Source organism: Topomyia yanbarensis, chromosome 1, assembly GCF_030247195.1.
Source record: "Topomyia yanbarensis strain Yona2022 chromosome 1, ASM3024719v1, whole genome shotgun sequence".
Classification (NCBI taxonomy): domain Eukaryota; kingdom Metazoa; phylum Arthropoda; class Insecta; order Diptera; family Culicidae; genus Topomyia; species Topomyia yanbarensis.
The window spans coordinates 59,791,464-59,817,938 of NC_080670.1; the positions used below are offsets into that span (position 1 = coordinate 59,791,464).

The 26,475-nt window shown below is 39.6% G+C and overlaps 1 protein-coding gene across 2 annotated transcripts in view; it reads left to right on the plus strand.

Moving 5' to 3' along the window:
• LOC131677719 (sterile alpha motif domain-containing protein 5) overlaps positions 1–18,435 on the plus strand; it is a 668,233-nt gene extending 649,798 nt beyond the window's left edge. For both annotated transcript variants that reach the window (XM_058957719.1, XM_058957720.1), the window contains 6 exons: positions 14,371–14,817; positions 15,590–15,746; positions 15,821–15,963; positions 16,030–16,274; positions 17,206–17,327; positions 17,408–18,435. In XM_058957719.1, coding sequence (XP_058813702.1) covers positions 14,371–14,817; positions 15,590–15,746; positions 15,821–15,963; positions 16,030–16,274; positions 17,206–17,327; positions 17,408–18,021 — 1,728 coding nt within the window. In that variant the 3' untranslated portion in view covers positions 18,022–18,435. The remainder of the gene's footprint in view (positions 1–14,370; positions 14,818–15,589; positions 15,747–15,820; positions 15,964–16,029; positions 16,275–17,205; positions 17,328–17,407) is intronic.
• Positions 18,436–26,475: the final 8,040 nt, after the last annotated feature.

Here is a 26,475-nt window from a genome sequence, read left to right on the forward strand (position 1 = left end):
AATCGAAAGAGAAAGTATAAACAGAGAGTAACTCATTGCAGATATGACGTTTTGAAAAAACGCTCAAGATTTATGTAGGCCAAACACACAATGTAAGGAGATTTTTAAGGAGTTATGTCGCAGATTAGTTTGGGATATCTTCACTATGCGGCGCTTGGGCTTCAAAGTACTTGGAGATGAGAAGTCCTATACGCTGCTAAAAAGTCAATTTAGGATTCACTTGCTTGGCAGCGCTAGAGAGCGCGTATTTTTTTCTAGCATTATGATTTCAAACGGTGGTGGATTTAACAAAGTTTAATAGATGGTCAAGAACTACGCAATGGTAAACAAAATTTAACTGTGTTAGATCTTCGTATCAGCTTATGTAGAATGTTGTTACAGTACTGCTGATTGATTTTTATGAAGATCAAACACATGGTGTGGAAAAAACTGCTTTTTTCGTTTTCGATTTTTGCCCATTCTCTGTTCAACCTTAATAAATATAGCAATTTCTAATCTGTTTACACACTTTTGGTTAGATAGATTGTTGCACTCGTGCGATGGATTGGCATGCTGCTCGGTTTTCTTTTTTTATTGCATTCTCTTTTAGCCTTTTTGTTAGTTGGACAATTATGCGTAGAAAATTCAACAATGAGACAAACAGTCTTGGTATTTTTTCACGGAGAACAAACTGTATGATTTGGATGTGTTTTCTGAAAATATACTTTGAAAAAGACTGTTTGATGAAAGAAAGTGGAGATGCTCAAAAAGTAACCCAGGACAATTGTGCGTAGAACGGCCGCATGTATTGATGATGTGATGATGATGGTCCCACCTCATACCCCCACAAAGGTGTGAGCTGAACGATTTATCTAAAAGATAATTAATTTTTTGATCCATAACAAAACCAGTTAACAAAAAGAAACGGACTGGTTCAATTTGCAGACATAGCCTTTCCTTCAAAAGAACGTAACCAGATACATTTCGAATATTCCGCCAACAACCAGGGTCCATCAAGAAAATTTCCATTCCGGGAAGATACTTGATAGAATCGGGAATTGAACCCAATAGCTTCCATTTCCGATAATTCTCTGTAAGACTCCTCCCGCCTGACCAAGACATCCGTACTACCACCTGCTAAGGTGAGCAGTGACGAGCCTAGTGGCAGTGCAGAGTCCGGTCGAGTTATATCATCCACATCAGACCCCTTTATTGAAAGTTTCCTACCATTAACCCAAGGCAATTAAGGGATACTCCTATCCGAGAACATCCTTGATTGATCAGGAATTGAACCCGATATCTAGTAGTTATCAGAAGGAGTCATCAAGCCCCATACTCAACGAGCTAACTCCGTTATTACCACTATCGCAGCAATAACCTAAATTAACTCTATTGTCGAGCAAACAACTCCATCATCAAATCAGACCCTGATCACAACAAAAATCTAAAAGCTTCGATTCAACCCGATGAGCTTTTAGTGCTGGTCACCATGTTCGATTTCAAGTTAGTCTCTATCTGCTTAGCGCGCGCGTGGCTCAGACTTTTGTAGACATCTCATTATTTTTTAATAACTTTAATAAACAAGTAACAAAAATCCATCATCATCATAGCGAATATAATAACTTAGTGTGACTAAATGCAAATAATAGAAGAGAAAAAAAATACAATCTTCGTGGTATTACATAGTTATTCAAATAACTCCAAAATATAAAAATTCAAAAAATCTGTCTACAAAGCAGATTTTACGTGTGAAATACATAGTGTTTTGAACTCCGCTAATGTTGCTGCACGTTTAATATGCCTAGGCATCGAATTGAAAAAAACGTATTCCTTTGTACAACAAGGAGTTCTGTGATCTACTAAATAAAAAGTTTGGTGTTCTTGCATCCGACGCGTTTCTAGTGTTGTACCTATGCACATCACTTCCTCTTTCAATTCGATCACACAAATATCGAGGCAGCATTCCATTAATAATTTTAAAAATGAACACCATTGTTAAGTAATAAATTCTTTGCTTCACAGAGAGCCATTGTAATGCGCTTAGCATGAAACTAGAGGAAGTGTATCTGTTACATTTTAAAATTAATCGCATGATTCTATTTTGCAATCGCTGTAACCTCAATATTTGTGTTTGATTGGCAAGAAACAAAATGGATGGGCAGAAGTCAATATGTGGTGAAACAATAGATTTATATAATAAAATTTTACTACTAATTGTTAAATCATTTTTCAGACGACACAATATACCATACTTTTTAGCAATCTTTTTGATGACATTGTCGATGTGAGACTTAAAGGTTAACTTGTCATCAATGATTATTCCAAGATATTTTAATTCACTAACGCGATCAATAGTCTCACCATTTATTTCAACGTTAACGTCAGGCCTAGTATTATCCGAAGAGATGATCATATATTTAGTTTTAGAAACATTTAACTTTAATTGTTTATATTTTAACCAACGAGCAAGGGAATGCAAATCTTCGTTCAAATGTGCCACGGCTTCATCTATATCCTTAGCTGCAATGAACAGAACAGTGTCGTCAGCAAACAAATTTAAGTCACAAAATCGTAAAACTCGCCTCATGTCATTTATATACATAATAAATAAAATAGGACCTAAGACACTACCTTGCGGCACTCCAAGAGGATTGCCGAGAGGACTAGATACAAAATCGTTGAAACTAGTTTTCTGAGTTCTATCACATAAATAGTTTTCAAACCACTTATGTGCTATCCCTCCGATACCAAATCGCTCTAAAGTTTTCAAAAGTAACGGTCTCGAAATTGTCTCAAAAGCGCGTTTCAGATCCAAAAATACAGCAAAAATAGTCTCTTTAACCTCGATTTTCTCTTTCCATTTTGCTAACACTAGATTCAAAGCGGTTTCGCAAGAGTGTCCCTCTCGGTATCCCGATTGCTCCGGAATTAGCAAATTATTATTATTCAAATAACTCATCAGCTGGCCCTTAACAACAAGTTCTAAAATTTTCTCTAATGTGTGCAACATGTTAATGGGGCGGTACTCTTCGGCTTTATCCGTCCCAGTAACTTTGGGAATAGGAATCACAAGTGATTCCTTCCAAACTGTCGGCACGTGCCCAGTTTGTAGCGATTCATTTACAAGGTCCAGCAGATCGTGTCCGATGACATGAAAGCAATCCTGTATCACTTTTGCGTTTACATTATCGATACCAGCCGATTTTCCCAAAGAAAAACAAATATCTTTCAATTGTTCAAAAGTGATTGGGTGAAATCCATCAAATCTACAGTTAATATTAATCGGCTGTGTTATTTCCGCAGGTTCACTGACCAGCTCAATACTTTGATTGATCAGTTGCACACTGTTAACGAAATAACTGTTCAATTTTTCAGCTATTATTTGCTCAGATTGTTCTTCCACCCCGTTAAAAGTTATGGACTGCGAGGAACTAGGTTTAGGTTTAATTAAATTCTTTAGGATTTTCCATAACTCTTTGCTGTTGTTTTGATGTTGATCGATCTTCCTTTGAATGTACTCACATTTGGTCTTTTTCAAAGCTCGTGAATAAATATTTCGCGCGTGTGTGTACCTATTCCAAAGACGTTCACTATTAGTTCTGCAAAATTTCTTGTACTTTTTATCCCTTTTACGTTTCAGGCGCAAAAGATCTAAAGAGTACCAGCTGTTCGAGTTATTTAAATTAACATACTTTTGAGAAACTAAACTATTTGTACACTCTTTTAACACATTAGTTAGAACAGCTGCCTTGTTATCCAAATTTCCATTCAATTCCGTAAAATCCAGGCTTCTCGAAACCAGTTGAGACATGGCTTGTTTCGAATATCTTTTCCAGCACTTAATTTTAACTTTATCCTCCTCACGGTTTGGTTCATTCTCCAGTAAAATTGAAATTGTCTCTTGATCTGAAATTTTACTATCGGCCTCTACATACGAATAAACCCCATCAAAATTGGAATACACGTGATCTATCAATGTTCTACTGTGTCTGGAAATTCTTGTAAACTCACTAACCGTTTGCTTGAAATTGAAAAACTCAGCCAACTGCTTCAACTGATTCGAATTTTGATCGTTGAGCCAATCAATATTGAAATCGCCCGAAATAACTGAGATAGGCAAAAAGCAACTTTATAACCCGGAATGCTATACTGATCAAATGCATCAGCATCAACAATATGTGTTTCTGATAGAAAAACCAACAATGGACGTTTGTTTTCTACAAAATGTCGCATTGCAACAAAGTTTGTAGACAACCCAGCTATATTTAAACATAATATTTCAGACAGCCTCCCGTTTGTTAGTTGCTATTCACTCAACAAAACGTTGCTTTTTTTAGATTCTAGCAGTCTCCGATATACTGAACACTGCTTACTAAATGCCGCATGGTTTACGTCCAAATTCATTTTGCGTTCACTATTCTTTTTTATACAATTTACACATTTAAAATCAGTTGACGAGCATTCAGATGTTCTATGTGCTCCATTACATCTTGAGCATGTTTCTTTATTAACGCATCCCGTACTCTTATGACCAAATTCTCCACAGTTGAAGCAGCGCAGCACGTTAAAGGCCTCTAAAACAGAACACCTATCCCAACCAATGTTCACCGTACGGGCTGACATCAGGCCGCTATAAGTGTTCTTATCAACTTCAATTATAACATTGTATTTGTTATATTTGAAGCGTGGATTTTCAAAATTGGCAACAACTTTAACAAAATCGACCGGAATGCCCTCATTCTGATTCTTTAATAAGTCAACGAAAACTTCCTCAGAGTATCGATCACTCATCCCCATTATTTTCAACTTCGGTTTACCGGGTATCGGTATAACAGCATTATACTTTTCACCCAGATTGCTTACAATGTTTTCTTTCACCGATTCAATATTATCCCGAGTTGCACACTCCACAATAATCGAGCCATCTTTACCGTTTTTAAAGTTGCTAATTTTGTGCACCTTTGGATCTAATTTATTTTTTAATTCATTCCTCGTGTCGTCACTCGATTGCAACGGCTCGACTGGTTTAATTACAATGACCGGGCGAGCCTTACGTTTCGTTTGACTTCTAGTTCTAATTTTATTCGTCCCAGTAGCTCCCGACAAAACATTCGCGTAAGTAATTCTACTATTTTTATCAAAAACCTCGTCATTATTTCCATCATCGTCTATTTCAATTAACATCGGTTCATCTTCTTTATTCGTCAAAATTTTTCGTTTTCTGCTGGGATTCCCGTCAGATTCAGAATGAACCTTCCTATTACTAAAATTCCTCTTTCTGTTCATTCCAACTAATTCAATTTCACGCTTAACATTTTCATTTAAACAACTTTTCAAATCTTCCAACTTTTTGGCAACACTGTTTTCCAAGCTAGCCAATTTACTCTCGAGAGAGAGGTTGAAAGACCTGATCAATTTTTCTATTCCGTTTTCTACTGCGATGTTTATCTGTGCATCGATGTTTTTTCGGGTATCAGTGAGAGACTCAGAAATGGAAGCGAATTGTTCCATCTTCCTATTCAACTCAATGGATATCGAACTGACATCCTGCACACCAGAAGACTGATTTGATAAACACTTCGCACACTTGTAGCAAAGACTTGCATTATCAGCCACCCAATTTACCATGGCCTTTGTTAACCCGGAACATTTTTGATGATATTTATCACCGCAAAAAAGACATACAACAAGGCCTTCGGCGAGACTCACCGTACTCGTACACTTTGCACACAGACCGCTCATTATAGGCAAATTAAACTACAGCTGGAGAAGCGGGTCAATACAAAAGAACAATATAACACTGCGTCTTCCACTGCGGGCAAGCTTATAAAGCCAGCCGCAGCGAAATGAAATCTGAAAATCACAGAACAATAATAGTCTGTATGACTACACACTATACTTATCTGAATGATATTTCGATTAGCAATAGGCGCCCACAAAGTTTTCAACGAAAAGTAAAGTATTTCACACGATTTAACCGATTAATGTTTACGCACTCTTTCACACAAGTTACCATATTCACTTTCACAAAAGCAATGCATAGCTCTCAGGAGACTTTGTTTTATACTTTTTAAAGGAAAGAATCTTAGTATTTGATTGGAAATATGTACGTTTATTGAAAAATATGAACAGTCGAGAATTTGGGATAATTTGTCTCCATTTTTTGTGCCTATTTTTAATAATATTTCTGCTCTGCCTCATATTATACGGTTTTTGTGGTGTGAAAAATCTCAGGAATTAACCATTGCGATTTTACTCAGATTACGAGAAGGTTTGGTTCTAGGGTATTTTGTCATTTATATCAAATATTAAAACATTTTCATGCATATATCTCTATTATCCCCAAATCATTTTTTTAAATATTTCTCGTTGAACGTGGAATATCCTCAGGAACAAATTGGAAATGGATTTTTATCAGTAAAATTCAGAAACATTAAAGTTTTGGACATTTAGTCTCAATAACATTATTTTTTCATTAAATAGCATATATCAATAAATTATTCAATTCCCTATTCCTAGTGTAAAAGCGCTCAGGTATCACATGATAGAAAATTCATATAAGGTAAAGTACGAGAGGTTCGAGTAATAGAATTTAATGAAAATCGTGTTTCCAGATTAACAAACTAAACATAACTGCCAACAAAACTAATGTTTCTGAAATTTACCGATACATCAATCTACTTCCATTTTCTTCCTGAAAACCCTGAAGAACTTCTAGCAAGGTACATTCGATAAAAATTGATTTTTTTTGTTATTATAAATTGTTCATTTAGGCCAAGATGCTGTAGCGAGGCTGCTTATTCGTTTTTTTAAGTACACCGCACGTGTTAGTGGGGGAAGGGAAAGCCGTATTTCGCCGCAAAGAGGGCCTCAATGGGGCTGAGGCTGTTCGAAAAGATGAAATAATGGTCTGCGTGCAAGATGTCAATGATCCCAAGAGTATACTGAATGGCAACTAATTCTAAGACGTAAATTGAAGCAGCATCACTGAGTTTGAATGAGACGGCAACATTTTCATTGTAGATACCGAACCCGTTAAGAATTGATCCACCAGTGCAGAACATTTTACCGCAGTCGACTTGATGGTATTTATTATGAAAAATATGTGGGATCACTTGTGGGCGAATGTGATCCAGGATTCCACAAATCTCTTCCTTCATGGATGTGTCGAAAAGTACAGTTGGATCAGAAGTATCTCAGAGATGAGCACGGTTAACGCAATATGAAGATCGATTTTAAGCGGAAGGACGCCCGCCAGCACTTCTAGACTTGTCGTATGGGTCGAGTCCATGCAACCCAAGGCAATGCTCAAACAGCGATACTGGATTCCGGATACAGGACAGCATTTTAATCGGTTGATACGAGTTGTGGTCGGAGGCTGGTTTCCCTAGTTTTTGGATGGCGATGACCTTCACTTGCCTCCAGTCACGAGGGCCAATATTACGCTCAAGAAACTTATTAAATAAATTCAACAAGCGTCTCTTACCACAGTCTGGCAGATTCTTCAACAAGTTGAATTTAATTCTGTCTGGCCCTGGGGCTTAATTGTTACATGATAAGAGAGCAAGTGAGAACTCCACCATCAAGACAGTGCATCGTTCGCGGTGTCGTCAGAGGACGCGGCGCGGTAGACCTTCTGTGTCGGGGCGGAATCCGGACTAATCTTGGCGAAATTGAAGAACGGCGCCAGTGACCACGTCTCTTAACTTTCATCAAATTTTGTTCAACTTATCTCTGCCTTTGATTGTTGTTTGACAAGCGACAACTTCGATGCCTGGCGTCGAAGGGAGGTTGATTCTATTGAAGGAGTAGTGGAAGTTGAGATTTATATTAGAAGTTAGCCATGTTTCACACAGGTAATATGCATCACAATAGCAAGTGCTTTAATGAATGAATTTTGGGGATAATAGTTCTGCAATTCTACTGTAAAACAGTAATCAAATCCGTGATTGCATTTAATAAGTCAAGGAATACGATCACTGTAAGGAGAGGCCATTGTTCAGTCAACTGTTTTTAAAATGTAATTCCTGCTCAATTCCGGCTGAAATTTACTGGGAACCAGATTCAAAAGATGTCGATTCACCTTTGTTTCGTGAGGTAGCGCAATAACAATTTGTGCTACAATTCCTTACAGGTAATAAATATCACTCATGGGACTGTTTATTTGTAGTGCTTTACTATAGTCTCTGCTACAGTAAGAACCTTCGTGCTGCCTAAAACAATAAACCGCACCGGAGAGAACAAAACGCACTTATTTCTCGGTATAACGTTTGGTTACGAATGGAATAATTTATTGTAGAATATTAATGATAGATGGATGAGAAAATGATAAAATTAAATATGGATGACAAAATGCTCTAACCCCCTTTTTAATTTAACTAAGGTTGCAAAGGTTCCGATTGATGTTTTCACGTTAGAAAAACTGCGCAGAGCGGCCCTTGTCTACCTATATCATGTGAGGTATTGCTTAAAAGACGAAAACAGTATCAATTTGCCCCGGTCTTCACTACTTCTTTAACCCATTATAACCCAGCGATGTTAAAACTTTTGATAATTTATAAAATACTTCGTGAGCCCTCATATTATGCCGAATTAAATATGGGAAAACTAAAATAACCACTTTGGAACGTTTTTTTTTGTGCAAAAAACTAACGTATGAAATTTCATACGCTAGGCTGATAGGGTTTCAAAAAATTATTACAGAGTAAATTCGGCTAATATCCTTATATTTAGCATAAAATCGAATAATATCTTCAACTTTGCGAGATCATTCATTTACCTGTTTTTTGATGATTTCAACACATCTCTCCTTTTTCGTGCCGTTTCGTCTCATGATTGGTTCGTTGCATCAAACCATTTTTCCCTCAATCTTTGCAATTATTTTACGAAAAAGAACATTTTCTTACAAGAATTTACATAAAAAATATTCTGGTTAGAACCAGGCATGATTTGCAATGTATTAAGCATTTGTTAACCTAGAATGCACTGATTCAATGTTAAAATCAGCGAGAAAGTTGTGAATCCCCTCCGGGTCCTAAAGAGGAAATAATTTTGCCCTAGGAAAAAAAAAGATATCGGTTCAGCCTAGCGTATGAAATTTCAAACCTTGAACTACCAGCAGAATTTTCGCAATTGTTTCACTAATTTCTTCCATTTTTTCGCACTGAGCCACATCTTTCACACCTCTCGTGGCCATTCGTTCCCAATCCGAAACAAGAATTAGTGATTTAGAAGAGAAATTTAATAGTATGTATTGTTCATATTTTGGTTTGAAGTTTGTCCAACTTTGACATTCGAAAACACAATGGAACTTTATAAAAAAAAAGATTAATGAGCGTACACATTATAAATTATAGAGTATTAATTAACGTTCAAAAGAAGACCAGAAGTTTAAAAACGCCTTTATTGTATAACAAGCATGATCCAGAAATGTGTTGTTTTTGCGTATGAAATTTCATACGCTAGGACATAATGGGTTAAAACCCAGTTAGATATACCATGTGTAGGAAAAAAACGTTAATCAATTTACTTCCATTTTGTTCCTGAAGATCCTGAAGAACTTCTACCAAGGTACATTTGATAGAAATTGATTGAAGAATATTTCAGATAGATGCATATGTAGTAAAAAATCCGAAGCACATTAGGTTTAAAATATAAATTGAGCTTGCTGAAAAGAAATTTTATAAGTATCGTGATCGGAATATATAAAATCTGCAGTGAAATCTATCCAGCACGCTCGAAATTAAGTTCATCTGGTGAAATATTGAAAGCCTCTTTATGTTTACTTTCATTATCGGTTATTACTACGTCACTATAAAACTTTCCTTTAATTTTAGTACAGATCGAAAGACTACGGTTTTGATCAGAATAGTCGCTTAAAGTCAATGTTGAAACGATTGATTTATTAACAGAAAAGAAAATAAAAAAACGAATCTCGCCTTGTTACTCATATCCTACTGAAATTTTTCGCCAGAAGTCATTTACGTTCGTTCGAAAAGGCAATCCGTTGTAATGGAGAATAAATCTGTTTGATTGGCTGGTCAGGTTTTTATATCTCATCCTTTTCGCATTATTTTATGGCATCCGATCGATTTTGCTCAAGTGCAAAGTAAAGGTTGGGCAAAAATTTGCGCCCAGAAACGCTTGAATCAATCATCTGTAATTTTCACAAGCCTTTATACTTGGATGAAAATTTTACAGCTTCACGCTTAAAATTTTGATACTTAGCGACCCTATTGTCGAATTAATAAACTTTAACTTAATTTTATGATAACTTGCATAAAAAGTACCTTTGGGATTTACAAATTGCTAAATTTTTGCTCATAAACAAAATATGTAACATTTTTAAATTTTGATTGATTCATCTAGAAATCTACTTAAACACTGGTTTTGACCCGCAGGTATAACATTAAAACCTTCAAACTTTGTCCTCAGAATTTTAAATTTTTCCCTAATTTGTTTAGAAAACTTTCGAACTTTTTTCCAAAATAATTAATTTGTATGTTCAAAAGCTATTTTCGTTGTATAGTATTAAAGCTTATAATGTCTACATCTCGAAGCTGGAAACTGTGAATTTTACATCCAATAAAAATAAGATTTGACAAAATTACAGAAGCTTGAATCAAGCTTTATGAGGTGCAAATTTTGGCTCGGCGTTTATTTTGCACCATTTTACCTTATTGACCATTACATCGTAACATTTTACGCCCTTCGCCATTACATCGTTCGCTATTACGTCGTTCACTTCACATCGTTCGTTTTACGTCGTTCGCTATTACATCGTTCGTCATAACGTTGTGTCAAGCACATCATTCCTCAACACATCTTTGCTATTACATCATTTCGCGTACGTCGTTTCAGTATAGCAATCAGTCTTGTAATATTACAATATCGAATCTAGCGCCCAATCGTGTAATATCACAGTTCTCAATCTAAAGAGTGATGTGCATCGATTTTGATGTGATATCACAAGATTTTTTTTGCTGTGTAACTAAAAGGATCGATCTAGCAAAATCGATTTTATTTCAACCTGCTCACCTCTATTGAGGACTAGAATGATTGTGGTGTGAAGTAATGGCCGCTTGATGAACGAAAGTTTCCGTTAATTTTACATATTTGGTGTACATTGCAGGAATGTTATCATTGATAACGACATTATTTTTCTTGAATGAAACGAAATGATTCGTTTATTTCAATAAATGATGAACGATTTCGATGGTTCGATGGCCGCACGAATTCATTTCGTTTATCTTAGAAAATTTTTCGTATTTATTAGCCTCTTATTGTTTTCAGTCGATCTTTTGGGATCGATGTTTGACAACACCGATTTTTTTTATTTAAGAAAATCGATGTGGCCAAATCGATTTTATTGTGATACGAAGAAATGGACGCTTGATGAACGAAAGTTTTCGTAAATTTTACTTATTTAGTGTACATTGCACGAATATTATCGTTGATAACAACCTTGTTTTGGTGAATGAAACGAAATGTTTCGTTTATTTTAATAAACGTTTATGTACATTACGAACGATTTCGTTGGTCGCACGAATTCACTTCGTTCATCTTAGAAAAGTTTTCGTGTTTATTCGCATACCTTTTTCATTCGATCTTTTAGGATCGATGTTTAACAGAGGCAACAACGATTTTTTAACTAAATAAAAGGATCGATCTGGCCAAATCGATTTTATTTCAACCTGCTCACCTCTATTGAGGACTAGAAAGATTGTTGTGTAAAGAATTATCTAGTGTACATGGAACGAATGTTATCGTTGACAACGACATTATTTTTCGTGAATGAAACGAAATGTTTTGTTTATTTTAAAAAATGTGTGTGTATATTACGAACAATCTCGTTGGTCGCACGAATTCATTTCGTTCATCTAAAAGAATTTCTCGTATTTAATAGCATATTATTTTGACATTGCGCCGGCAGAGAAAAACTCAAACTAATTCATACAAAACCAATGAGCATTCGCGATGGCTCAACTGAATCAGTACTGCTCCAGTTTCTGGATTAACTGGAAGAAAAAGAGGTTCAGAAAATCTTCCTGAAACCGACAGACACGGATACGGCTATTGAATAGTCAGACCGAGACCGTTGTGATGATCAACAATTATCTGACATATAGCAACAATGACTCCATATTCTACCTCTATTGAAGCTCTTTTGACGTTGACGGTTTGACGAATGGTGCTCGTAAATATTTTAAAGATATTCGTATATATCAGCGAACAATTCGTTCGCCGAACGAAGCTGTTTCGTAATAAGCCAACGAAAGTCGTTTCGTGGTTTTCACGAAAAACTCGTAATAAAAAATAAAAGTGTTTCAATAGAACTACGAACGATTCATAATATGTACGAAAAATTCGTATATATTATGAAAATTTTCCGTACGAAACTAATTCCTAGCGATTTACGAATATATTCTATCAGTGTATGTGAGTAGGTAATGAATCCGTAAATCATTATTTTTTGTAATTTTCATATTAGGCAATTAAGGGCAATCAAATAGCGCGTTTCCGGGGCGATTTGGGGGCGATTTAGGGGCGGGTAGGACGGCAAAAAAGACAGCGGCAAATCGACCAAATGTTGCATTTGAAATAGCCCCCTAATTGCCAGCAATTTGCTAGAAAATTGAAGGGCAAGTTGCTGGCTAACCGGGGGCTATTTGCCAACTCGGATGCGCTAATTGCCTTTCAATTTCAAAGTTAAGCACTTAAAAATTTAAAATTAAGTGTTTAGTTTTATTTTGGAAAAATCAGTACGATAAATAACATCGTTTAAAGAATTTAAGCTTTTTCCGGCTCCCAGCTGATCCGCAACTAAGAACGAAATGTATTGATTTTTACCGCTTGCCGTCTGATTGGGGAGTGACAAAAACAGTCGAATTTGCAGCGTAAGATAAATTTGAATAAGTACATATATAAGTGGAATGCATACACAAATTTGTCAAATTTTAGCTGCACTTTAACTTTGTCCTTTAACCTTCATATTTCCACTGTCACTGTTAACACTACCCAGAGCTGTTCCGGTGTTTGAAATAGTGCCAAATTTAAATATCAGTGCACATATATTTTTTAATAATTATATCTTTAAGCGAAATTTTTCTGGTTTGAAATAATGTTAATATTACATCGTTGATTTTTTTCTCATAACTATAAAACATAATAACGATACTCCCCACGCATTCGAGCATTGTTATTCTTCGTGTCCGATAAGTAGACATTTTGAGTGTTCGATAGGTGCTTCAGTCTTTGCGCAACTGTTCTTTACAAACTGTGGGATTAATATATAAGTTAATAATAGTAGCCAATACCATTGGATACCAGAAATAGTTGACAAAACTAGTAAAAATAACTAATTTTTCAGTAAAATAATGTCGTTTAGGCAACCAACCTGTATGAAAATTTATGAGCTATAGGGCGTCTTCATATGGGTATTTTCAAAAACATAGATACCTATGTAGTTCTTAAGATATCACCATTTGAAGCTCGAAGATACGAACAATTCTTATGAATGGAATTGAACAGAAATCCTCGACATCATTTGCTTCAGCGACATGTTAAAAGTTCATTTTCCAGCCGATTATCGGTAAATTGTGAGATATTTTATTCAGAAGAAATAAAGAAATGTGAGAAAAAATAAAATAAATTTTAACAAAAGATTTACAAGACATTGATTTTTGAAGTTTTGTCACTCGTCGTGCCTCTGTGTGACTGTCCAAACTTTCAGATAACACGCTAACATTGAGATTAATACAAATACTGATACATCATTTGGAATTTCAAATTGTATAAGATATCTTCACACTGTAATTCTATTGTATAGTTTGCTAACTTTGTTTGTTGCTGAAATTGCAGATGTAAACATTTCACGTTAACAACTTTTCATTCAAATTGTCTCTTTTTTCACTTACACGGTAGAAAATTAAACTTATACTTTTGCATCCAATTTTTATCGAATACCTCCTCTAATAGTCAGAATCCGCTACTCTTCGAGTTAGTGTAGTCCACATGGGACAAGCTTCAAATCGTTAGTCACAGTACAAACCTAAACAGATCCTCTACGTTTGCGATGTAACAAAAAACCAAGCAGGATCCTTGTAATGAAAATAAATTTCTCTACTCATTTATCATCGTTCCGTTTTTTATTCGCTGTGGGGAAACGTCGCACGACTGAACCATCCGGGACTTTCCTGAAACTCCCGGAACGGCGCTTATAGCAGCACACCACTAACCGGTACCAGCAGCGCTAGAGGTGTAATATTTCTCTCTTAGCCAGCCAGCGAGTTGTTCCAGCTACCCTACCCTACACACAGACGTACAAGTTCCTAATGGTTGCAAAATCCTTACCCCCTTCATTTTTTTGTCTCTTTCCGTGTTTCTTTGCAGATTGGCACAAATAATTGCACTGCCCGTTATCGCACACTCAGCGGTGGCCTGGGGGATGAATCTCCGTCGCCTTCGCCGACCCCATCCTCGGAGTACGACGACATCCTGCTGCAGAAGCAGCTCCAGCTAACGGTGGACCACCAGCAGAATGGGGGTAGCTCCGTCGGTAGTGGCCAGAGTGGAACCGGTGGCGGTGCTGGTCTGACCGGTTCCGGGAGTAATGGCTCCGGGGGTATTTGCGGCGTTGGCAGTGGGATTGGAGGAGGAGCAGGAGGAGGAGGAGGATTGGGAAGCAGTAGTGGCAGCGGTAGTACAAAGAATGGAGTCAATAATCTCAAGAACCTGAAGGCAGCCAAGAATCGGAACAATCTATCATCGTCGCTAGCGGCGGCGGCATCGCACAATAAAAATTTAACGATAAGTCAACAAATAGCTTTAGTACACCATGTAAGTAGCCCGGACGCATTGCTGTTCACGGGCATGTCTTTCCGGTGCTTTTCCTTTCACGCCTGATAGCTAGATAGATTTATTGCGTTTCTTTTCATTTTTTTTTTCTCTCGTTCGTACTGAAGAGACCGTTTCGTCGGTTGTCTGATTATTTCTTAGAAGTTATCCTTGATTTTCCACAAACGTAGCGAGGGTGTTTGATGTGATTGTTGCCCCACGATTCCCTCTATAAAGTATAACTTACTACGTCGCTGTGTGAAGAAACACTTCTCGAACTGCTTCTTCCGCACAGACAGCTCCACGCTTGGGTAATGAATTTTCCCGCGAGACTTTCCATCCACTTAGGTTGGCAGCTGCTGGGGTGATTTGAGGGTACCCTCCATCTTCGTTCGCACTCCCGAGTCCCATAAAGATTTTTTTTTGCTTTCAACATCCATGCAAATTTTCAACTTGCTTCCGCTTTTCTTTGGAGGAAAATCCGACAGCATGATGAAATAACAAGCGCTTTCGACGCGTGCGAGCTACAGAGAAAGAAAGCTATTTTCCCGCCCGTTTCTTTTCCTGAGCGGTGGGAGTCTGAATGGAAATGAATTGTCTTCCGGATTTTTTTCTCCTTCGCTATGCGAAGCTATGCGCCGTCCCGTCCTTTCTTCATTCCACGGAACTGGGTCACCTAATTACTTTCAACGGGGATCGGAAAATGTGCAAATAGAAAAGGCAATAAAATTCTTGTTTTTTGTTCATTTCTCTCTTTACTTCCAAAACCGACCAGTCCAATGAGACAAGGACATCGCCAAAGGACCATCTGCTGAACTCCGGCAGCCGGAATAATAGGGATTATAGCAACTGTCTCGATAGCATCAGCGACCAGACGACTTTTCAGCATTCGGCCAGCTCGGTGGAAAGCTTGCCCAGTGCATCCGGATCGAGTGAGTTCGATTGTCCATCTGAGATGCGAAGAATGTGTTTGAATCTTCTTTGCACTTGTATTTTTTTGTTTCAGGCACACAGGCACTAGTTCGACCGGGAAGTCCGCACAGCTCCCTATCGGCTGAGGATCGAACAACGGTGGTTCCCATCTGCCGGGCGATAGCGCTAATCGATAGCAGTTCTAATCCTTACGATACGGAAGCGTTGAGGTTTAAGGTATTTTTTGGATAAAGTTGTTCTGATTGACACTGCCATTGACTGTCACATTTTTCGGTTCCACAGAAAGGTGATATCATTGACGTCCTATCGATGAATGCCTCTGGGGTGTGGCGCGGTTACGCGAATGGTCGCTTGGGGCATTTTAAGTTCATCAGCGTGGAAGTACTGCCAGATCACCCGGTAAAACCCTACAGCACCGGAAAACTATTCAGTCGTGGTCGGTTGCCGACGAGTTGTCCCACCAGCGTAGAAGAACTGCTGTTGCGGATAGGACTGAAGGAGTACACCTCGGTCTTTGTGCTTAATGGGTATGTGTTTCATTAACGTTTAATTTCTTTTCATGCTCACCCAGCAGGCAGTGTGCTGCCAGATATTTCAATTTTCTAGTGCAGATTGTCATATTTTTTGTGTTTCGGTTTCTCCTCGTCAATAGCTAACAGCTGATTGGGCCGCTAGCAAGACACTAGATAAAAATGACAACTTATGTGTACACTAAACTAGTATCTAACTAGCGGCCCAGTCAGCTGTTAGCTACTGACGAGGAGAATCCGAAACACAAAAATATGACTTAATTTAAGTTAGGTTATATCGGTTATATCCACTTATGCATAAATACAGGGGTTTACCTCAATTTAGAATCTGCATTATTGTGGAGATTGTTTGCCTTACAGATTCTATTTAGATTCCTGTTCTGTCGTTACACAGGGATTGGAATATAATGATTTTGATAAACTGATATCCCACCAAAATTTAATGAAGCATGGTCCGATACTGACCGCGTAATGTGTCTCAGTTATAGTGTTACTATTAAACTGTGGCGGTATTATTTGAAAGCTCGCATAACAGACCGTTTTGAGGTATCGAGTCATTTTTCTCGTGTTTTGCCGCATAGGCGATCGGTGTCAGACCATGCTTCCCAACTTATAAAAACTAATTGTTTTAAGATCAAAATGTCAGGAAATGGAATAATTTAAAGCATGATTAATTTAATTTGTTCCATGATAAGTCAGGTTTATTCTAAGAGTTTTCCCAAAAGCGTAGAATAGATAAAGAATCCATGGAACTCTCGGAATATATGTTGCGAATTAATCGACGGAATGTACTACTAGAACCTGCAACCCTTGATGTAACTCATAAAGATCTCGCCGACAGAAACATGCAATAACAGAGGAAGGACATAAATAAAATAATAATACCAAAATTCAACATGAATGAGGATGATTTTCGTTTCACTTGCAGATATGAAGACTTGGAACTATTTAAGGAACTGGAACCGTCCGACCTAGACTACCTGGGTATTGGAAATACGGAACATCGTGCCAAACTACTTGCAGCTGTTCAACTTTTGCATGATCTGGACTGTAAGTATCATTTTCCAAAAAATATCGCCAAATTATAGCACGTATAAGTGAAACAACCTCCATCTGACTCATTCAAACAGCAACCTCGGACGGCGAGGTGGCCGGTTCTAGTTCGGAGAACGACGAAGGGCTTCGGCTGAATCACGTGAAGGGTTCGTCGAGTCATCACCATCAGCTGCAACATCAGCAGCAGCAGCAGCACCACCATCACAGCCACCAGACGTCTCCTTTTGGTCGGCGGCACTTCCCTCGGGATTCGGGCTGTTACGAGGGTTCCCCGGTGCCGCAGTCCAATATCAACCCCGGTCATCCGCTGTTGCTCCAGCACCAGTATCAGCATGGAAACAGTCACCACCAGGGGCAGAGCAACAGCCTCTCGGATAACGATACGAATAATCTGGACTCGGTGGTGGCGCAGTGTTCGAATGAGATACTGAAACGGGTCGAGGGTGCGAGGCGGTTCAAGGATGAACCGAAATTTTCCGCGGGAGCTAACAGTGGGGTGAAAACGATGAACAGGGCAACGAAGAAGGGTGGATTGCTGGGTGGAGGTGGCAATGGTGCGGGCGGTGATGACATGACGATACGAAGCAGTGGAGGAAGTGGGGGCGGTGGTGCCCTGAGCGAAAAGTCCAGTGATTCCGGAGTGAGCAGCAGCAGTTTGTCCTCGGGACCGATCAAGAACAATCTTTAGCGGCAGTTTCTGCTGGTTACGGGAGAGCGATGAGTGGAGAGTGAGTAGACTGGTGGGTAGTAGTGTGATAGGATACTGGAAGATTTTTACTACGTTTTAACATAATTCACAAAGCAAACTGCCAAAAGAAAAAGACGAATCATGATTAAGGGGAAAAGTAAATAAATCTATAGATTTTCTACAACTATTTGGAGCACCAAGGTAAACAAGACTCGGTTTTGCATACAGTTTGTGGACACAGACTGTCGAACATGTACAGATTGACAACAGTTGGCGTCCAGTTCAAAGGCCTACTTACTATTGGTGACCCAGTCAAACGAAATCTGATCTGTGTTTTTGTGATTGTTATTGTTGTTACCGTTCGGGAGCAGTAGGCTATCGAATAAGAAAAGGAACCGGAAGGTACGCTAATAGTTGCCCTTTAAAAAATAAAACAAGACAAACAATTCAATTGAAAACGATAACAACGTAGAAACAAACTTGTGATATCATTCAATCCTTTGTTGGTGGAAAACTTTGTTTTCTCTCTCTGTTATAGTACATTACCTATGAGTTGTACAGAATCTGTAAATCTTTTTGTTGTGTATAGTAATCTGTGGGTATAGGGCAGGAATCAAATGCATTGGCCACAACGTGGTTTTTTGGGGCTGCTCTAGGCAGGTAAGTTTGTAAAATTCTGTACAAAGCTAACGTATTTTGTTATCCAATTTTGGGGAAAAGTTTAATTTAATGGGTGCTTATGATATTTGACTGGTCGGTGTGCTGACGGGATGGGACTTCTGCTGCGACTGCTTTTTTTATTTCCATTTATAAGACTTCCGACTAAGTAGGCATATGAATGAACTAATTATGATGAGCGGTTTGCATAACTAGTTCGATAGGGCATTTGATCAGGAAAAAGGAATCAGACGGCGGGATTTTGAAAATTTTTATGAAATGACGAACGATAAGGATGGAAGAACAGACAACAGAACAGAAGAAATTTGAAACAAAACGTTTTGGAATAATTTGTAACGAGAAAGGTAATCCCCAATGGACATTTAAAAAATCTCGAATGAAAGTTAAGATTTAACGAATTTCTCTAGTTTTTTTTGGCTTATAACTTGTAAAATAAATGAGCTGCCTTTTTCTCGTTCATTTTGTTTGTTTGTTAAGCGGACCCTACACGTGCAGAAATATTGTCAATAAATCAATTATTGATCAATATAAGGGGGTCGTGTAAGGGTATCTTGAAAATATTGATCATGTAGAAATCAAATGGGATTGACGTATTGAAGCAGTCTTGACAATATTTTTATTGACGATATCCTTGTCCCGTGTAGGGTTCGCTTTAAGATAAACTTTGCCACTGCGACCACTGTTCGGTTTATCTTTTGTTATTGCCCCTGTTTACATGTTACAAATTACCCAAATCAATAATAGTTGGGAGCGAGTTGGGGGTACTACATTATTAATGTAGCTGAGGACAGTGATGCTATTCTCCTTCGTTGGCGCGCAAAAAGCCTTTATCGTTCACGCGAAATAGCGAGAACACTCTTAGAATTTGTGTAGTGATTTTTCGTTTGTTTACATCACTCTGGATTCACCCACTAAATTTTAAATACAACGCACTCAGTTTTCCATCTGCGGGCGAGTAGCAGAAAGTGCTTCACACCCGTCAAAAAGCGGATTGAAAGTTGCAATGAATAATTCAAGAATTATTCTGCCTGTATAATATGTGACTCTCCTGTTAATGGGGTCGAGAATAATGCATATCGTGGCAATTGTGGATCAGTTTTTCACCGCACTGGCATTCCTGGTATGCAGCGATGTGCTTTGGACTTATCGCCTGGATTTAATAAGAACTTGCACTGACTGTGCGGCAATTGTGCTTGCAGTTTCAAAAAGTGGGTGGAGCAAACTGATTCCGCTGCTTCCATCGTGGATACTAAAAATATGTGCGAGGCAGTGAACGCCGTAGTGTAATTTCTCGAACTGTGGTTGAGACACATTTTCCGGCTAATTCTGGTCCTATAGCTCAAAGGGGGATGTCCGTCAAGCGATTTACGGGCGATCTCCACACCCTAAAAAGGAGCCGCGCTAAAATTTGTGCCACTGCAGCCGCTGTCTGTTCTACGCGAGCAATTTAGCGGGAAATCAGAACAGTTGTTGATGAGCTGGAGCAGTTCTGGGTCTATAGGAGCCGCCCCGATCCGAGCCATACAGTGGATGAAATCGTCGCTATGTCCCAAGAACACCTCCAAAGCAATCTTGCTGGTCAAGAAGGATGCTGATTTCACGAAACTCAATTTTGTTTCCCTCCGAGTCGAGCTTCCGAGTGAACCGAAGGACGTGGAACTCAGGGTGTCTACTTGGCCAACTGGAGTGCTGGTTCGCGAATTTAACTTCGACCAGCGGAGACAGGATAGATTTCGTCAATAGGTTGCAATAGGTTATATTGGCCTCCGGGATGCACCGCCACTTGTACTATGGAAGTCCTACACTCCCCGCCACAGTTCAGCTACTGCAGCCAGCGTTCACCAGTCGTCCCGGTCCTGTGTGGGGGAGTGGAAAAAGGGTCTTCCGAATTTCCTACTGCGGCAAGTAGGTATCCATCTATTTCGAAACCTTTCAGCCGAAATATTCTTCGATTCCAGCTCACAATCAACTGCACAAAGTTACTATCGGTACCAGACGCCGCTTTTTATACCTGCGGGATGTAGACGTTGACGAGAGGTGCCTAGCCCAACTGCATTGAGTACAACCCCGTTTTCCCGGTCACTGGGACGCACACTTGCCGCCAGTCGCAAGGAAGCCCTTAGTCCCCCTATCACAGTCGAGCCCTTCCAACCAGCGACCAGAAGTGGAGTTGGGACGAGTGGTCTTCCGTAAACCTACAGCAAGAAAGTCTAAAGCGTCTACGATCTTTTCCTTGGTGAACGATGGGACTAGCTACTACTATATACTATCAAAACGTTGGTGGTATCACCGTGGAAGAATATCGCCTTGCAGTCTACGATGGCAGTTTTGATTACATCGTCTTCGTCGAAACGTGGTTAAACGATGACACACTTTCCAGTCAGGTATTCGGTTCTGGATATGAGGTTTTTCGTTGCGACCGGAGCCTTAGGAACAGCCGAAAATCTACTGGAGGTGGTGTATTAGCAGCAGTTCATCGCAGCTTGAAGGCATGAGTTGTTGAGAAGGCTTGCAGGGACTGCCTCGAACATGTCTGGACGATAATCGAGCTTGATGGCCGTAAGTTATACTTGTGAGCCTTGTACGTCTGTGACATCGAATATATTGACGTACACTTCAGCTCAATTTTTATCTTCCTCGAAGCTAAATCGGTTGATGAGATCATCGTACCAGGGATTTCAATCTCCCCAGCATTTCGTGGAAATTTTCCCGCTGTGGATTTCTTTGCCCGGATTCCAATCACTTCTTTCTTAACTCAGTAGCGGAGAGGTTTGCTACTTCAATTTACTCCTATTGCCAACGAGAATAACTGACACCTTGATCTTTGTTTTGTCAGCGAACAGGTTTCTGCTACATCAGCAGTGATGGCTCCCTCTTCTCTAGCGAAACCAGTAGCACACCACCCACCATTGATCGCCACGTTCGATCGCACCCTGGCGCACGATTACAATGTTCCTCCCGTCCTCGTCTCAAACGACTTCCACGAAGCGTACCATTGCAGTATCGCAGTCCTCTTTTCCACTCTCGATTGGCTAATTATTCTGGACCCCGAAGATGTTGCTAACGCAGTTCATACATTTTCCAACATTTTGGGTTTTGTTATTGACAGGAACGCTCCGACGAAAGTTCATCATCAACAAACCGGCCCTCCTTGGTATACGAGCACGATGCGACGGCTGAAGTTCATTAAGAGAGCTGTTCTGCGGAGGTTTACCAAGTATCGCACAATCCCATTTAGAAACTATTACGTCAGTCTCAACCATGCTTATGAACGAGCTAGTCAAGATTGTTTCTTTCGATATCTGCAAAACATTCAGCGTAATCTCAAGTTGCACCCTGAACCTTTCGTGGAATATGTGAATGAGCAGTGCGAGGAAACTTTCAATGGCCGCACAGCTGCCACATCCCAATATGTTTACAGTCCATAAAAAGGAAAATAAGCGAAACGTCAATAATTACCGTAAGCATAGTATAACATTCGTACAAAAAGGGGATATTTGGAATATTTGGTAGGTTGTTGCAGTTGTTTCGATCCAACTTTACTGATCGAGAAAAAGTGATTGTCATTGGAGATTGTCAGGCACCCACATTAATTTCATCGTCAGGAGTACCCAAGGGAAATCACTTGGGACCGTCGATGTTTCTGCTTTACTTCAACGACGACCATCTAGTTTTGAAGACTCCATGTCTATCTTTCGCACACGATCTGAAGATGTTTCTTCTCATCTGGTTTGTTTTAACTACCCTCTACTGGATACTGAAATTGAACGCGTTAGTCAGGTGAAGTGATACTGGACTCCCAACTTACGTTTAAACAGCACGTATCCTATACAGTTTGCAAAGCATCTCGAATGCTGGGATGCATCTTCAGTATAGCCAAAAATTTTACGGATATTTATTGTCTCAAATCGCTGTACTGCTATTTGTCGCGGTCAACCCTGGAGTACTGCTGTGAAGTTTGGAGCCCAAACCAGTGGCGTAGCAAGAAAATTTTTCGGGTGGTTGGGGATGTTGGAAATTTTGGACAGAGCAGAAAAAATGTTCAGAAACGCCCTGAACAGCAAATAATTGTACAAAAACCCACAACTCAGGGAACGGGTTTGGGCAGCCAACCGACCCGCTAAAACAACTACTCTTGCACGGAACCTGCTTCCTCCCCGGATCTACGGCATTGTTTCGGGGAGAGATTTTTTAATGTGCACAGCACACGTGCCAATCCAATAACTTAGTAGTTAGTTGTTCTTGGTTCACAACGTGGCAGTTCCTATATGGCAGTTGGAGAGCTAGCTGTGGGTCGAGAATCAATGGTCTTCCGCTCCGAGGACAATCTGGGCGGTAAACTTCAGGTTGTCTAATTTACTGAGCCCTTGTTTCATTTAGAACCACTTTCTTGTCGAGCTCCCGACTTGTTCGTGAACTACTCGGTCTAGTCCCTGACGATGGATCAGCCTACTCCGACGGAGAATTCCCCGTCGAGAGAAGTTTTCGCGAAACCTAACCAACCAGTCAGGTACCAGTTCGACAGGGCGTTCGGCTCGCTGGTGCCCCGACGACCCGCGACTCGTGGTGTCTTGTCGCGGTGTACTCAGTCTAGTCCCCGGTGAGGTGTTTACGTCGACCGAGAGTTCCCCGGAGAAAGAAGTTCTCCCGATACCGATTCTTCTTTGGTTTTCGCAACATTTCTCTCGGGCAAACTGGCAGGGTGCTGTGGTCTGTCCAGCGATTGCGAGTGGAGCGCAGCGTCCGGTTTGCTGGCAATCCGGCGACCTGGTGCTTCATCGCTGTTTACTCGACCAGTCCCCGGCGGTGGATGTAGCCTATTCCGGCGAAGAGTTTCCCGGCGGTGATTGCTCGTTGTTCATTCCGCCATTTTCATAGTAAGGCGGTCATGATCTGTGTCACCACTCTGTTGACCGTGTTCCACGTGTTTACGTCGCTTGTCATTTTGTAGATGACTTAATCCGAGTTGATATCCGGTCCTCTCGCTTCATCTCCCTGTGCGTCGCTTCGAACCTCGAACATTTAAAGACCACATGCTCCGGGGTCTTCCTGACGTTCTCACACTCCGTTGCATACCCGATCCGCTGAAGCAGCCGTGGCCCGACAGGAGCTGTGTCTGGTGGAAGTTCACCCCTCCGTGCTTTCTATTGACCCACGTCGATAGGTTTGAGGTGAGCCTGTAGCTCCACCTTCCCTTCTCCGTATTGTCCCATTCCTGTTGCCATGTTTGGTATGATTCCTTGCTATTGCGTTCGTTGTCTTCGCCGAATTTTCGCAGGCGTAGTCGACGTGGTTGTTAAAGCTCAATCGGTCGTCGATTATTTTACATTTTAAAATATTAGGCTCATTTTTGTCCAACATTTTTAATTTCTCAAACCTCAATAAAAATTTCGTTACTACGCTCTGGCCTAAACTATAACCACGGTGCTGAGAAAACTGAGTTCGTGCATACGACGGTTTTTATGTTTTGCGCTTCGTAGGTTGCCGTGGGAGATCCCGTACGTCTGCCCAGTCAGAAAAGCTGCTGAGGTGGTGCCAGCTGATTCATTTGGAACCTCTGCTTGTTCGAAGGTAGAAGCAGGGGCTTTGTTCGTTGCTAATACTTTGCGAGGTCGTCTGGATTGCCCAGCTATTTTGGTACAACTTTATGCTCCGCTTACCGTTTTGACGCTCTAATTATAGTACGCACGGACGGACCCGTCAATTTAGGCTGATTCATTCATTATCTGTTGTGTTTTTTCGCTTTATTGTTATTATTTTTATGAAAATTTGGAACAGTGTATATATGATAAATACAAATTGAAATAGAGGAATCTTCTCCGTTAACGACTAAGGAAGCAGCAGTGGAGGATACGATGCGTTCAGAGTTCGACATGACACTTATTTCATTCAAAATTTCAACAGAAAATATTGAAAAAGATGCGATTTGATTCTGTGCACCCTTTATGTGCGCGAGATACATTCGTGGCAGTTGTCAAATTATAATTTTGTTCGAAATTTCGAGTGTGTAATTACCCACTCGGATATTTTCAAGTGAGTAGTATTATCCATACCACCCACATCATCAGCCGGCCCTGGCTTTAAAGGCCGATTTCTTCACCCTTGCTTAATGTTTAAGCTAGGTTTAACGCATCGGTAAACCTGGTTTAGTAGTTAAGGGAGGGTGAAGAAATCGACCCTAAGTTGAACTTTTTGGGAGATAGTTTCCGGCCGTGTACTCTTACAGGCTTTGGGAATTGCGGTCTGAAGAATCCATTGGGTACGGATTCGTACGCGTCGATCAGTCACATGTCACAGAGCACTTCCACATACAACATTTTCCTAGACCCCACAAAAAAGAAATGCAATAGAAAAGCCCCCGATAGAAAGCGCAAATGAAAAGCAATAGAGATCCGACCCAGTCTGAAGCGTGAATCCAAGAGATAGTAGTTTGTACAGAGAGATAATAATAAGAAGCTTGAAGGTCACCTCTCAGAATTGGCCAATGCCAGACAGGACTCCAAATCGGAAACCGAACCTTAGTAGAACAATTGTGTACATAATAATAATCAGCTGCATTGAGACGGTAGGTAAATTTTTAGCAGTCACGCATTGAAACTTTTCGAAGAGAATCAATCAACCAAACTTCTTCCAAAAAAAATTACTCATTTAAAAGCAAAAAACAATAATCGATCATCTTGAAAGTAATTGGTCTAACAAATAAAAAAAACATTTTTCTCTAGCAAATCAAGCCAGTACATAGTAGTAAAATGTTATTTTTTCTCGGATAGCTGCTAGAAAATTTGATGCAAAAAAAAATCAATGAATCTAAAAATTGTAAAAACAAATAATTAAATGTTAACGAGGAGGGTCAGGGTTTCAGCAGCAAATACACAATAATCCAACAGAAGTGTGTTCACGAAACGCACGGAGATCAACGCTAAAATAGCTGTAAGTCCACAACAACAAGTCGATGGAAGCGACTTTTCATGCAAACGAAAATAAATGCCGAATTTTGACTGTGCTTAGCTTCGATCTGTATAAATTTACGAATGTAGACAAAGCTGTAAAAATAAAACTTAGCAAATAGCAGTTAATTTTTGTTAAACCTTATACATACACTCTGTTCAATTAGGATGCTAAATGAGATACCAACCGACGGGAAGGAAGATTAGAATACAGAAAGCAAGAAGCTCTTGCGAGGGTGGTTCGGTGAAACGTGGGACGCGCCGGCCGGAATTGTGCTGGTCGGGTTTGTAGGGTGACTGCGTAGCTAGAATTTCTCCATTGTTTGTACATTTATTGGATTTTCTAAGAAACAAATTTTATTAAATCGAAATTCTCGTTGTACATATAAATTTAAAACAAAACAAACTGGCGCACGTCACACTAAATTATTTATGAAACAAACTCTAAGCCAATCGAGAGAGAAAAAATCGAATCAAAATCTTCTGCAAAAGCAAAATTTGATTATTAGTCACGTCTATTATAGTATCGAAAATGATGGCAAAAGGAAATAAATTTAAATCTGAATCTGAGCTCATGATTGTTCTTTTTTTCTAATATTGTCCGAAATCATAATTTCAGGTGGTTGCTGATGGTTAATATATCAACATCTCAAACATCACACCCGCGATTGTCCTATATTCTTTTTGGACGCTATAGATTAATTTTAAATCCGTACCACGCTGGAAACCAACCCAAAAAAAAAAAACAAACTTGAAGATTTTCGCAAACTGTATCAAACTTTTACTTGATCCCAACTCCGGTTTGCCCTCTACAATCGACGCCTTTTGT